This window comes from Tupaia chinensis, unplaced genomic scaffold, assembly GCF_000334495.1.
Source record: "Tupaia chinensis unplaced genomic scaffold, TupChi_1.0 Scaffold000311_2, whole genome shotgun sequence".
NCBI classification, from domain to species: domain Eukaryota; kingdom Metazoa; phylum Chordata; class Mammalia; order Scandentia; family Tupaiidae; genus Tupaia; species Tupaia belangeri.
The window spans coordinates 8,889,315-8,904,510 of NW_006159803.1; the positions used below are offsets into that span (position 1 = coordinate 8,889,315).

At 44.5% G+C, this 15,196-nt stretch overlaps 1 protein-coding gene across 2 annotated transcripts in view; it reads left to right on the forward strand.

Annotated features, from left to right (window-relative positions):
* The window catches only part of NNMT (nicotinamide N-methyltransferase), a 15,298-nt gene extending 274 nt beyond the window's left edge, over positions 1-15,024 (forward strand). Inside the window, exons 1-3 of one of the 2 annotated variants that reach the window (XM_027772889.1) lie at positions 3,011-3,372; positions 4,094-4,301; positions 14,554-15,024. In XM_027772889.1, coding sequence (XP_027628690.1) covers positions 3,219-3,372; positions 4,094-4,301; positions 14,554-14,986 — 795 coding nt within the window. In that variant the 5' untranslated portion in view covers positions 3,011-3,218 and the 3' untranslated portion in view covers positions 14,987-15,024. Of the gene's footprint in view, positions 1-3,010; positions 3,373-4,093; positions 4,302-14,553 lie in introns of those variants that run through there. The other variant, XM_027772890.1, reaches the window with a different exon arrangement.
* The last annotated feature ends 172 nt before the right edge of the window (positions 15,025-15,196 follow it).

The following is a 15,196-nucleotide window of genomic DNA, read 5'->3' on the forward strand; positions in this document are numbered from 1 at the left end:
AGTGCAAAAAATTAATTACGGGGTGAGGGACAAAGGGTACTATAACATTAAGGCTGCATAAAGCCATACAGCCACAGTTTTTAAAGTTTCTGGCATGAGGGAGCAGCAGATGACATAGTGGTTCAGGCACTTGGCTGATGGCCTTGGTTCGAGTTCCAGATCTGGCAGCTTGCTTTCTCACTTTCCTTGTCTCTCTCTCACTCTCTGGTGAATGTAAGTGCCCTATATCAAATTTTAAATAATAATAAATTAAATTAAATTAAACATTCTTTAAAAAAATAGTTTCCTGGTAAATTGAGTGTAAGAGAGCACATTTCCCAAAGTAAGGGTTCAATATAAAGGAAACTGTAATCCAAAACGTTCAACTCGTTGGGTAAAACAGGTGCTATTATCCTTACTTTACGCACCAAAACTGAGGTGTCAGAGTCTCAAATATTAGTTTTTCTAACTGCCTGCTACCATAAAAATTGTCGGTGGCAAACCAAGACTTGCAATTTGTATCTCCTGACCCTCAGTTCTAGGTGCTCTTCTGCAGGGCACCGGGAGCAGCAGGAAGCGTCCGTGCTGTGCCAGCGGGGCCGCGGGGTCATTCACAAGGACACCTTCTCTGATGATTTGCCCTCCAAATCTGTGAACTGACTTTTGAGACCAAACAGTTGCAGTAATGTGAGAACATGTTCCTGCCCCACCTATCTTCCTGTAATGAGCAGCCTGAATATCATGCAGATTTCTTTTACACCTGCCCTCAGCCCCACTGAGTGGACAGGGTCACTGGCTGACCTGAGTTCAGGTGCAGAGGCTGCCATTGGGAATGGTCATATTGGAGCTACATGCAGTAGATGAGTGAAAGAAGCCAGTTTTGGGGGGGGGGGGTAGAAACCTCTAGACCCCGGTGAGAGACAAAAAATAAAAGAAATAAGAGAACAAGAAAGAAAGATAAATAAGTTATCTAGTAATTTTTTTGGCTCACTAGATGACTCAGATTTCCTATAATTCATTTCTATTATAGTCTTCTATGAATAATTCTCTTTTTGCTTGAGATTCGTTGAGTGTTTCTGTACCTTGTAACTAAATGTGCCCTTGCTAAGTCATTACCCATGGACTTACTGGGCATTTGCTGCAATTACATTGGTGCTATATGACAACAGTCAGTCAACCGGTATTACTAACATCAAGGTGGACCAACCTGTGATTTATATTAGAAAGTATAACGAGAACTGAGGCCAGACTGGCCCATGGCCTGGTTATTAAGGGAGCTGGATCCCACACGGCCAACTACCCTGATGGCTTGAAAAACATGTCAGGCACATGTGTGTGCATGTCCAAAATCCCAGAAGGATGGAGAAATGAAAGAAAAGAGTTTGCAGCCTGACTATGCCCCATTGGGGGGATGCTCTTTCTCTGTCTCTCTGTGTCTCTCTGTCTTTGGTCAGCACCTGCATCCTCTGGCAAATTAAAAAATAATAATAACAATAATAAAAGAACTGAGTCATAGTCCTTGATCTAAAGACGGCTGTAATTTAGTTTATCATATATGCAAAATTTAGTTTGGTAGGCAAAACCAACACTGGCAAAACTGGGAGCAAATATATGACACACAAAATTAAATCATCTAGGTGGAATGAACTCTAAGGGCAATATGAATTTGAAAAAGGGAATTCAAAAACTTTTTAAAGGTTTTTGCCATAGGGTGCATATGCTTGCCAGAGAGAGAGAGAGACAGTGAAAGGGAAAGTGAGAAATCACTCCCCCCGCCCAAGGGGGATGGCCACACTGCAATCCCTTCTCCTCCCTTCTTCTCCTGAGATTTTGGTCATGTATACACACATTCCTGGAGTGATTTTCAAGCCTCCAGGTCTGAATTCAAATTGTGGTTGGCTATGTGGGAGTCCAACACCTTAACCACCATACCACCTGCTGGCCCAAGGAATTTTTTTTTAAGTTTATTTCTTCTATGAGAGAGAGAGAGCAACAGAGAGACAGGCACCCTTGTCTTGACACAACCCACTCCCAGACACAACCCACTCCCAGTCCTGACTGGACTGAGTTAGTGCATGCACATGTCTAGCATGCTCAGGGAAGGCCGGGGATCTGAACCCAGTACCTTTACCTATGTGGGTCTAGTTGTGTTATTGCTATTCCCCTACCTGGTCCCAATGACTTTTTAAAGGAAGTAAAGGCTTAAAGTTCACTTTAAAAGAACTGACAGGGGGCCGGCCTGTAGCCTGGTGGTTAAGGCAACTGGGTATCATATGGCCTCCTGCATGGCTCTAGTTCCAGACCTGGCAGCTTGAAAAAACATACCAGGTGCATGTGTGTGTGTGCCTAAAACTCCAAAAAGAGAAATGGAGGAGATGGGACCGCAGCTTACCATTCACCATGGGGGAGGGCGCTTTCTCACATTTCTGTTTCTGGTGAGTACACATGCTCTCTGGCAAAAATTTAAAAAAAAAAAAAGAAAGAATTGTCAGAATTTGGATTGATTGAAAGAAGTGGGCAGGACTAGGCAGGACGTGCTCACCACACGCTGAGCAGCTGCAGTGGTAGGTGAAGCTGCAGAGACACAGGACAGGTTTGGAGGGGTATGCAGAGCATGGAAGAGTTTCATAGGATCACAGAAAGACTGGTCCAAGTTTTTTAAATAATCCTTTCCAGACTTCTGCTGAGATTCCTTCTTCAGCCAACATTCCTTAGCCCTGAACACATTTCCTGGCCTCATCTCCACCCACCCCACCCCCCTTTTTTGTTTTTAACAATGCTTAAATTTAAACCATTCTTTGTGACTTTCTTCTCTGGGTGAATCACTACAAGAATGAGGAGAATGATGCTGTCTTTGAGATTTGACCCAAGCATTTAGAGGGTCTTCTATGAATTAAGTCATTGAAGCCCAGATAATGCTTTCTACATGGGATCCCTTGTGACGCTTCTTCGTCCCTTGACCCAGCATTGCAAAAGACCAGGGCCCCTCCCTTTACCACTTCCCTGGTTTTCCAGGCTCCCTTCTCTAGGAATGTCATCACTTCTCAGAACAGCCAACATTTGTGGTCTAAGGCTTTCAGTTAGTGTTTAACCAAATATCTGCCTCTAAGGGGTGGGCTCAACTGATGGGATGAAGACTGACAGCCCAAAACTAAGAAAGACAACTCCTGCAGGGTGACTCCCTGACTTTCCTAGAAGAGGGAAGGAAGAGTGGGCTGGTGATACAGAAGTGAGACACAATGGAACCTGGTTTCACCTCCAAGGACACTTATCTAAGCCACTTTAACCCTCGGGATTACCTAGAAAAATATTACAACTTCAAATCCAGACACTCTGCAGAAAATCAAATTCTTAGGCATCTGCTGAAAAACCTTTTCAAGATATTCTGCATAGGTAAGTTTGTGGTCAGTGTTTCCCTCTAAATGTGAGTCACATAGATAGAGTGTCAGGGCATGACTGGGTTGTATTGTCACATCATCATTATTTAACAGCTTTTTGGACATCACCTATTTATTTAACTAGGATAAAACTAATGTTGGCGTAGTTACTTTACTGTTTACAAAGTGCTTTAATATGCATAATCTCCTTTGGTCTTGCAAAAGGGAAACCCAGAGGGCCTGAGCACTGTCCTTGATCCTATGCATATTTACTAGGTGACTTGGGGGAGCTGTTTAACCTCAATTGGCTAGTTAAAAAATAGAGAATCTAAGAATTATTTTGTTCCAAACTCAAAGGAATGTTGTAAATATAGTTGAGATAAAGACCTCTTGATTTATGAAAAATTGGAGAAAGACATTATATAAATTCAATGGAAAGAAATGAACTTTCCCTAAAGTTTTTACTTTCTCCGTGTAGGAGTCTTTCTGAATCACTGGTCTGTACACCAGATGTAGATTTTTTTTTTCCTTCTCTTAGACTTTAAAAATAGCCTTGTAGCATGCCTCCACCCTAAATTGAAGGATGGAAAATGAAAAGATGTCTTATAAAAAGAATTTGAAGAATTGTGAAGAGGGAGGTAGCCTGTCTCTGGGGATCTAGAGCACAATCCCAGGGTAAATTCAGTCTGTCTGCCGCCATGCGACACCTGACACCCCTTTCTTGTTCTCTCAACCAGATGGTGTGAAGGGAGACCTCCTGATTGACATTGGCTCGGGCCCCACCATCTATCAGCTCCTCTCTGCTTGCGAATCTTTCAAAGAGATCATTGCCACTGACTACACAGACCAGAACCTGCGGGAGTTGGAAAAGTGGCTGAAGAAGGAGCCAGGGGCCTTCGACTGGTCCCCAGTGGTGACCTACGTGTGTGATCTGGAAGGGAACAGGTAGATAAACTGGTGTCTGCTTCCCAGCTCTCTGAGGGTACTAGAGTAACAGTTGGTTTTTCTTTTTTCTTTTTAGAGATTTTTTTGCTATAGGGCACATGTGCTCACCAGAAAGACAGAGAGACAAAAAGCAAGAAATTACCCCCTGGGGGATATGGCCATGCCACAATCCCTTCTCCATTCTCCTCTTCGGATTTTGGGCACGCATGTACACATGCCTGCTGTGAATTTTAAGCCACTGGGTCCAGGACTTGAATTGAAGCCAACTATGTGGGAGTCCTACAATGTAACCATCACGCCATTTGCTGGTCCCAACAGTTGGTTTTTCTGAACCAAGAATTGTCCCTAGAGTCAAAGGTAAAAAGGCACTATATATGTATTCCAAAAATTTTGTACCAAAAATACTTGTATTTAATTTCATTTTTTATAAATTGAAGAACCCTTGTACTCTGTGTGTGTGTGTGTGTGTATGTGTGGATGTGAAGGTATGCGTCAGAATAGCAGAAGACACACAGGGAAAGCTGAAAAGATGGGTACTAGGCCACAATGAATGGGCACAAAAGCTTATAGGCCTGGGGTTAGAGGTGGGACATGACGATTTGGGATCAGGTACCAGTGGACCTAGTTTTAAGACAACTTCAAGCAAGAGGCTAACCCACCTCTTCACCAGTAACTTTTGGGTGTCAGAATTTGTCCACCCTAGTGCCATTCTTATATAGCCATCCGAGTCCATTGGACTTAGCCGTGAGTGGGGCTAATGCTTACATCACCAAACACAACGAAAAGTTGTCTAACAGACATAAGCAAAATAAAAAGAGTACTTGAAAAGAAATGATTTGTAAAATTAGAACTTCAGGGCCCAGACAGTGGCATTGTGGTAAAATAAGAGGTTCTGTGAGGAAATCCCATCTGAGAAGGCTCACGTTTCAAGCCTGGAGACCTCCTCAATTACGCCAAGCATATGTTTGCCCGTGATCTGGGGCTGGCTAAAGGTTGGAGGTGGATCGTAGCATTGAGAGTCTGTTTGGGACACTGACTCTTTGTGTCTCTTTCTGTCTCACTGGTGCAAGAATAAATAAACTTAAAATAAATTAAAGTTTTACATACTTACAACCAATGGTCAAAATCCGACACTACCAGCTTCATAAGTACATGTACAGAATGAATCTTGTTTCAATTACTGATTTTTCCCCGAACAGGCAACAGTGCAGTAGTCAAAGGGGGCCAGACCTGCAGTTTACATTGTCTTTGTCTTTCTCTCGGTTTTATTTACTTATTTTAAATGTATTTATTTATGTCTCCTATGAGAGAGAGAGAGAGACAGTGACACTTATTTTTCTTTTGTGTATAGTATAATATTATAGTCTGTAGTTACTATTTTTGTTTTAAAAAGCCAGTAGTGTTTTTATTTTTTTTGTTTTATTTTTAACTGTGGTTTAAAAAAAGCATATCACAATTTAGCTGTTTTAAAGTGTACAGTTTGGCAGTGTGAAGTATACTCACATCAGTTAGTAGTGTTATATACATTATAAATAAATGAATATGTAAATAAAACGGACCTAGCATTTGTATCCCTCTCCCAAATTCCCGTGTTGGAATTCTAACCCCCAATGTGATGGTACCAGGAGGTGAGCCTTTAGGAGGTAATTAGGTCATGAGGGTAGAACTCTCGTGCATGGCATTAGTGCTGTTATAAAAGGAGTCCCCAGAGAGCTCTCGAGCTCTCAAGCTCTTTTTTGCCATGGGAAGGTACAGGGAGAGGTCAGTCATCTGTAACTCAGCAGTGTCCTCACTAGAAACAAACCAATATATTGGAACTTCCAGTCTCCAGAACTGTAAGAAATAAATTTCTATTGTTAATATGCCACTCAGTCTATGATATTCTGTTGCAGTCAGCCAAACTGACTTACTATCTAGCACGTGTGTGTGTGTGTGAGTGTGTGTGTGTGTGTGTGTGTGAGTGAGTGTGTGTGCATGTGGGTATAGTCTTATATACTCACCCAGATATTGGTCCTGTCTAGTGTTCTTCGCTCCTTTTTGCCATTCTGTTTTGGGTCTGACGTCATTTTCCTTCTCCTGAAGAACTTCTTCAAGTCTTGCTTATAATTCAGGTCAGCTGGAGACAAATTATCAATATCAGATAAAAATCAGTCATTTTTCTCTTCCTCTTATTATAAGGAATTGGACAAGTTTTGATAGTCTTTTTGGCATTGGTCTTTCCAATGTTTATTATTAAAATCTGAGATTTTCTAATTTAAAAATTAAAGTACTATTTTTATAGTTTTTATACATCTATTTGAACATTTGATTCTATTTTTACTCATACTTATTTTATTTGGACATGTTTCATATAATTTTTCTAGCTGTTGGGCTTTTAATTCTGACTCATCGTAGTCAACTGAATAGATCTTCAGATCATTTTTTGGGAAGAACACATAAGTAACATCTTCTAAGCCCATGTATATGGGCAATTTTAAAAAGAATTTTTGTTATAGGGTGTATGAACCCACAAGAAAAAGATGGAAAGAAAAAGTGAGAAAGCACCCTTCAAGGGAGATAACCATGCCACAATCTCTTCTTCATTCTCTTCTTGGGATTTTTGGCATGCCACACACTTGCATTTTCCGAGCTGCCGGGTCTGGGACTCGACCCACACAGTCAGTCATGTGGGATCCAGCTGCCTTAGCCACCATGCCACTGGCTAACCTGGGAATGTGTTTTGTTGTCCTTTTACATGAGCTAAATTGTAGAATTGTTTAATGTTGTTTCAATATCACTCCATTTTTATTTTGGCATTTAGTCATTGAGAAATGGAGAGAAAATATTTTCATTCATCATTTTAACCTGCAAGCCCCTTTAAGCCAGCTGTAGCCTTTAAACCGAAGATGTATTCTTCAAAATGAAAGTAATCCCAAACTTCTCTTTTCTATTGACTATGTGATCCCACAGACTGAAGTTGATATTAGCTAGGACAAACAAACTGTCAATATGAGGACTTGGACAATATCTAAAATTATTAAAAGAATAAAGAATATCCCAGGACTTATAGAATTTCAGGGCAAGATTGGAAAGAAAAAGAAGAAGAAAAAAAAAAATCAAACAGTTCTTAGTCATTGCTAGACAACACACCTTTCCCAAATCTAAATCATGTGTCAAGAAAGCTTTCAGAACTTTGTTCTCAATCTCCTTCCACAGGTTTTCCCATCTCATTTGGAAATGAACCCCTAAAGTCTAGCAAGATACTAAAAGCATTGCTTATCTCATGCCAGAATCGTCAGCTTGGAACAATTGGCTCTTGAGACACTGTCCCTTCTCAATCACTCTGTTAGAAGGAGGAACTGTATTTTTGGCAGTAAATTTGTGCATTTTCACCCTTATCCTTGTGTTAGATCCCGTGGCTTCTATTTTTGAGAGCGATAGTGATCCCATTCAACTCAGGTCTCTCTCACTTCTTCAAGTACCTCTATCAGCCTACAACCTATTTCCCCCAAGATGATTTCTTTATCTGAAGCTATTTCTTGCGCTGACGGCTGCTGAAGACAATAGCTGTCTCCTCTTTTTGTGTCTTTGCAGCATGAATCATATATTTGGATACCACTCATTTTTACAACTATCCAAAAAGTTGTAAGACAGCGTACCGAGTTCTTGCCTCACATCATTCATTTATTAAGTCAGAAAGTCAAATACTCAGCTATACTGACGGAAACTTATACTATGAACAGAAGAAAAGAAGCTTTTTCCTTTAGGAAATCCTAGAGACAGTATTAATAAAACTCTGGCCCTGGAACTTGAAACACTGCTTAGACTCACAGTCCCTAGACTGGCAGCTTCGATATTACGTGGAACATAGTTAGAAATGTAGATTTATGGGCCAGCTGGTGATAGTGTGATTAAGGCAGTTGGATCCCACGTGGCTGACAATGCAGTTCAAATCCTGCACCTGGTGACTTGAAAAACATACTGGGCACGTGTGTGCGCATGCTCAAAATCGTGAAAGGAGAGCGGGATGGAGGAGAAAGGATTGTGGTACCACCATCTCCCATAGGGTGCCTTTTCGCCTTCTCTTTCTTTGGCACATACATAGCCCTCTGACAAATTTAAAGTAAAGAGAAGAGATGGAGATTCTCAGGCCTTCTGGCTCTATAGAATCAGAATCTGCACTTTGGCAAGGCCTGCTGAGGGTTGTGTGTACATTCTAGTCAGCGAAGCACTGGGGTTCACGGTTTCCCACCAGGTGTGCCAGGGCACCAAGTGAGTGGGGGTGAGTTACAAGCGTGCTCTCCACATTGCCCTCTACTGCCCTCTGGGTGGCCAGGCAGGGCCTGGTGGAGCTGGAGCCCTCCTGGTGGCCTTCGTAGAGAGCTGCGCAGCGTACCTGACGGAAGGAGCTGGAGCGCCTGTGGAGGCAGTGGATCTTTAGAATAAATGCTCTCCACACAAAGATCTCCTTGTTGATGGAAAAGTAAGTTTATATGGTGTCCAAAAATAGACAGAGGTGTGCCAAATTTGTTCCACAAACTAGCGAATCCCCTCTATTCCAAAGCAACTCTGGGTTTTCATGGCTTGCAAAGGGTATTGATGCACTTTCTCATGATGGCCGTGGTGATTAGTTCTAGGAAAAGCTTCTGCCTTTTGGAAGGAAATCTCCCTCCTTCATAGGTGTCTTCACTGCATTCTCTCTCTGGGGAAATGACTAGGACAGGTGGGGAAATGCACAACTAGCCATTCCTTTTTTATTTATTTATTTTTTTGAGAGGTTTTTGCTATAGGGTGCATGCTCGCCAGACAGACAGAAAGCGAGAAATCACCCCCCGGGGGGATGGCCACACCACAAACCCTTCTCCTCCATTCTCCTCTCAGGATCTTGGGCACGCACGCACATGCACCCGGCGTGAGTTTTAAGCCACCGGGTCCGGGACGCGAACCACGGTTGACTACGTGGGAGTCCAGCAACATAGCCATTACACTAACTGCTGGTCCCAACTAGCCATTCCTTTGAACTGTAAGCATTTCTACTCGTATTTCTCAAAAGACCTCAAACTCAATGTGTCTCAAATTAAGCTGTGATCTACTCCTAATCTGCCCCATTTCTGGTATTCTCAGCTCCTTGAACAGCACCAACATATACTAAATAGACACGTCAGAAGCCTGGAAGTCCTCCTTACCGTCGCCCATGTCTGCCCTAGCACTAAGACCTGTCCACTTTACTTCCTGAGTTCCTCTCGAACCGGTGTCTGTCTTCCAATAGTTACCAGCATCCTAGGGCCAGCCTTCCATTCTCTCCCTCCCAATGGGCTGTCACCTCCACGTTCTTCCTCCATTTGAGTGTTCTCCGTTCTGCCATCCAAGTCACCATCTCAAACTGTAAATCTGATCACCTTACTTCTTTTCTTAACATCTGGTAGTAACTTTCCATGGCTTTTAGGAGAAAAAACAGGATTCCTAACATGGGCCATAAAGCCCTCTCTAGTCTGGCACCTGTCTCTCCTGCCTGGCAATGCAGCCATGTTGGCATTCTCCTCTCCATAGTCCTCCGAGCCTATGGCCTTTGTGCTCCCTGTTTCCTCACCCCCCCCTATTCTCTTTGGCCTGGTTACCTCCTACACATGCGCCTTCCATTTCTCTGCTTACCTGGCTGCATTTTGCAGGAGCGTTTCCTGATACTCTTGATCGAGTCAAGCTCCCAACAGTCCTCCGAGAGTGCCGTGTCCCTTCCTTCCTTGCATGTATTGTTTTCATTTCTATTTTTGTGGGTGGTAATTAGCTTATTTTTTCTCCCCCTACCCTGACCAGGCTAATCTTCTCTATGAGCATAGGATCCTCTTCTCATTTGTGCACCCTGGTGTCCCTAGCACACCTCCTGTCACGTAACAGAAGTTCAGACGTGTTTTTAGAATAAATTAATTCAGGGACCAGCAGTTAGCGTAATGGCTATGTCGCTGGACTCCCACGTAGTCGACCACGGTTCGTGTCCTGGACCCGGTGGCTTAAAACTCATGCCAGGCGCGTGTGCGTGCGTGCCCAAGATCCTGAGAGGAGAATGGAGGAGAAGGGATTGCGGTGTGGTCATCCCCCCTGGGGGGTGATTTCTTGCTTTCTATCTCTCTGTCTCTGTCTGTCTGGCGAGTGCACGTGCCCTATGGCAAAAACCTCTCCAAAAAAAAAAAAAAAGAAAGAAAGAAAAGAAAAGAATAAATTAATGCATGCATTTTGCTTTCCAGACCCTTCCCCCTAGAATGTCCTTCACCTGACTCAGGTGTGGTCTGCACCAGAGTCTTACCAGTGATTATGCCCTGCTCTCACTTCCGGGCCTACTCAGCCTTTATTTCTTTGACATGTTTCAAGGGTTCTCTCTCAGAAGGGCCCGCAGGAGCCTCTGGAGATGGGGCTTGGGGGAGGAAAGTGTAATTGCAAAAAGCTTGTCCAGAATGTTTTGATCCACCACCTGCTTTGCAAGACTGGGCAGGAGGAACTTCCTCTAAATCTCGGGGTGATTATCGGGGGTAGGGGAGGCATTCTCACCAAGTCTTCTTCCCAGGGGTTCTCTTTATTCTTTCCTTCCTTCCCTCCCTCTCCACTTCCCTTGGTTTTTGTAGATGGCATATTTACAGAGGAAATAGCTGCCACTTTTTGCATATTGATTTATTTGAAAGAGTAGATCTTTAGACCTGGAGAACAGCCACAGTGCTGTTGCTTTTTGAAAAACAGCAACAATGCTTTTCAGGGGTATGCTTATTACTCGCCCCTTGAGCCGAAACGTGAGTCGGAGTGGCAATTGCCGGCTTCCCCAGGCAGCCTGTTTCCCTGCGGGTGTACTTGCAGGCCCCGAGAAGCCCTGAGGTGTAATCTTTACACAGCTGCCTTGGCAACTGAGTTCACGGATGTTTGCTGTGCGTCCAAGGACAGGCAGGTATTGACGACAGTGGGTGTTTCTAACAAATTTCCCTCTCAAATTGCCACATTCTCTGGGAGCTTTCCAGACCTCACAGTGTGTCTCGCAGTTTGGGGATCATTTCTGTCGTCATCTGACTGGCAAGGACTAGTTCTGTTGAAACTTGCGTCTTTAAAATAGCTTAATACGCAGTAGGACACAGAGGTCCGTTCTGCCTCTGACGTAATCCCTTAAATACACAGTCTCACAATGTCCCCAGGTAGAACATCACCTTTAAACATTTCATCACCGCTCTCTCTTTTTCATTTTTTTTAAGCTTAGTTATTTATTTCATCCAGCACACAGAGGGACTGACTGGCACCCGAGCAGCGTCCTCATGCCATGGTCTGCCATGAAAGTCTCAGTTTCAGCCCCCCGGATCATGGATTGTGTTCAGGAAGGTCCTGAGGTGTCCACCCAGTGCCTTTCCCAGGTGGATCCAGTCATGTTACTGCAAGCCACTGCCTGGCCCTGTATTGTCACTTCCTTGGCTCTTCACATACACTGGAGTTATCCATCTGAGCAGACAGGCTCTGTTCTCGATTAACGTTCCTGTTCAAGTCTGTTTCTCCAAGACTTCCGTCCATAGTGTTACATTATTATTAGTAGTAGTATTTTAAATGTGCTTCTTATTATTATTACCTTTTTTCCTTTTTCCTTTTTCTTTTTTTGCTATAGGGCACATGCACTCAACAGAGAGAGAAAGAGAGAGAGAAAGTGAGAACGTAAGCTGCCAGGTCAGGACTCGAACCATGGTCGGCCACGTGAGAGTCCACTGCCACAATTTTATTCTTAAAATATTATACTGAAAAGCTGCATCGTACCCCACAAATATGTACAACTATTATATGTCAATTAAAATTGTGATTATAATTTAAACAAAGATTTTTTTTTTAATGTTCTGTCTGGGATGGGCAGGTGGCATGGAGGTTAAGGTGGCTAGATCCCACATTGTCAACTGTGTGGTTTGAGTCATGGACATGACAGCTTGAAAATCATACCGGGCACATGTGCATGCATGCCCAAAGTCGAAAGGGGGAAGGGGATTGTGGTGTGGTCATCATTCTCAGGGGTGATTTCTCACTTTCTCTCTCTCCTCTCTCTCTCTCTGTCTCTCTCCAGCGAGCACATATGCCCTATAGCAAACTAAAGAAAAAAAATTCTGTCAATTGACTCATGGTGTATGAAGGCGGGGTGGCAGCTTTGTATTAGTTTCCCTGCCTCTAGGATGACTAGCTGGCCTGACTTGCCTAGGACTGCAATAGGTACCCAGGAGGTGGATTTTTCAGTGCTAAAACCAGAAAAGTCCAAGACAAATCAAGACAAGGTAGACACCCTGCTACCATTTCTATCCTTGAGGAGGGGGCATAGATCCAACCAAAGATCACTTTTATTCCATACGTACATAAATATATGTGTATATACTCACCCATTTAGTGGCTGGTAGAAAGTTCCTGAAACCTTCCTAAGCATTTGCATTTGCTCCCCGGAGCTTTATTCAGTAATTTCCTAGAAAGGGGTACTATCCAGTGCTCACACCTACTGTTAGGGCTCGGCGGGCTGGCCCGTCTGCTCTCTCACTGTTTCTTCCCGTGCCTTCGTTGCTCTGGTTGTCAGCTACTTCTTTCTCTTTGTCTGTCCTCCTTGGTCCAGCTTCTCTTGTGCTCTGTGTATGTATTTTCTTTTAGGAGAGATTTTTGCTACGGGGCACGTGAGCTCACTGGAGAGACAGAGAGACAGAAAGCGAGAAATCATCCCCCATAGAGGATGGCCATGCCTCAATCCCTTCCCCTCTGTTCTCCTCTTGGGATTTTGAGCATGCATGCACATGCACCCAGCATGAGTTTCAAGCTGCCGGGTCTGGGACTCAAGCCATGGTCGACCATGTGGGAGTCCAGTGTCTTAACCACTACATCACCTGCTGGCCCCTCTCTATGTGTTTGTAATGTCGATCATTTGTTAGTGTGTTTCTTCATTCCTGCCCGAATAGATTCAAACAGGATTCAAGGTTACTCTATTCCACCTCTGCCCTTGTCTTCTCTTCTCCTTTCATTAATTGATTTTCTCTCAAGAAACACCATTGATTTGGCAGGGAAGATAGGATTTTTGGCAAAGATACCAAGAAAATAATCTCTGTCAGAAACACACACTCTACCTGCACTTTTTTTTAAGCTGGGAAATGAGAATAAGCAGTTTTCTCCTCTCTAGAGGGGTTCCGCCCATAGTGGATAGTGATCAACTGTTGGTATAAATGTCCATGGGTGACCCCATTTCCTTACTGGCCAGCAACGATTACAAGGAGAGTGTTTAAGCCCACTGTTACTTGCTATGCATGAGACAAGGAGCTATTACCTTGCAATTTGGAGGAGGGAAAGTCATAAGAAGAAGATAAGTAAATAATAATAATAATAGGCCCGCTTTTGACACGCTGCTCAAGTGATGCGAGATCCGTATGGACGACCCCAGGTCTGGTTCTTGGCTGCCCTGTGCACTAGGTGTGGACTCCCGTGATGTGGCTTATCGAGGTGGGGGGGCTGATGGGCACAGTATTGGGGGACCCTGTTGAGAGTGTTTGTCTCTCTCTCACTGTATCTCTCACATTCATGAAATAAATAGGCTTTTAAAATAATAACAAAGCAGTGGAGGAAGAAGTGTCCTGGGAGTAAGGGGCAGTCAGTGGAAGGAGGTAGCGAGGTACTCTTAACATTTGACTCTTCACGCTATAAGGAGACGTAGCCCAGCCCGGGGTAATATGGCCACCCTCAGAAACCAAGAGTCCCTTATTTCTTCTCCCTCTGCTTTTCCAATAGAGATGGCCCTACACAGCGGGGACAGGGCTATCACTTTCTTTTTTTCTTTTTAATTAATTTATTTATCTGTTTGTTGTGATTGTTTTTTAGAGGAGTTTTTGCCATAGGGTGCGTGCACTCAACAGAGAGACAGAAAGCGAAAAATCAGCCCCCAGGGGGATGGCTACACTGCAATCCCTTCTCCATTCTCCTCTTAGGATTTTGGGCATACACAAACACCCCCAGCATGAGTTTAAGCCTCCAGGTCCAGGACTTGAACCCCAGTTGACTATGTGGGAGTCCAGCGACCTAACCATTATACCATCTGCTGGTCCATATTGTTGTAATTTTGAGGCTGCCGGATCCAGGACTCGAACCTGGTCAACCATGTGGGAAGCCAGCACCTTAACCAGTATGCCACCGGCTGGTCCCAACAACACTGCTCTTTTCACCCTTGACCAAAGAGATCTGGGGCGTGAGGGCTTCACCTGACTGGGGTAGCAAGTAGTGTCTGTGGGTTTGTGTTTTTCAGAGTCAAGGGACCGGAGAAGGAGGAGAAACTGAGACAGGCGATCAAGCGGGTTCTGAAATGCGACGTGACGCAGAGCCAGCCGCTGGGCGCCGTGTGCCTGCCCCCCGCGGACTGCCTGCTCAGTGCGCTGTGCCTGGATGCCGCCTGCGCTGACCTCCCCACCTACCGCAACGCCCTCCAGAACCTCGGCAGCCTGCTGAAGCCGGGGGGCTTCCTGGTGATCGTGGACGCGCTGAAGAGTAGCTACTACACGATCGGCGAGCAGAGGTTCTCCAGCCTGTGCCTGGGCCGGGAGGCAGTGGAGGCTGCCGTGAGAGACGCTGGCTACTCCATCGAGCAGTTCGAGGTGATCTCTCAGCGTTACTCTCCCACCACGGCTGACAACGAAGGGCTGTTCGCCCTGGTGGGGAGGAAGCTGAGCAGATCTGTATGACCCTGTGTGATCTCAATTAAACCACGGCTTCCACTTGCCCTGCTGTCTTCAGTCCTTGCTTCTAAGTGCCCGGCATCTGTTAGTAGAAGCTAAGTGACTGTCTTGTCCAGGGCAGGGCTGGAGCGGTCAGTCTAGGGCCACCTCCACTGACCACCTACTCTGTGCTCCACACGTGTGCTGCTGCTAAAGATGAGGAACTGGTACGCCCAG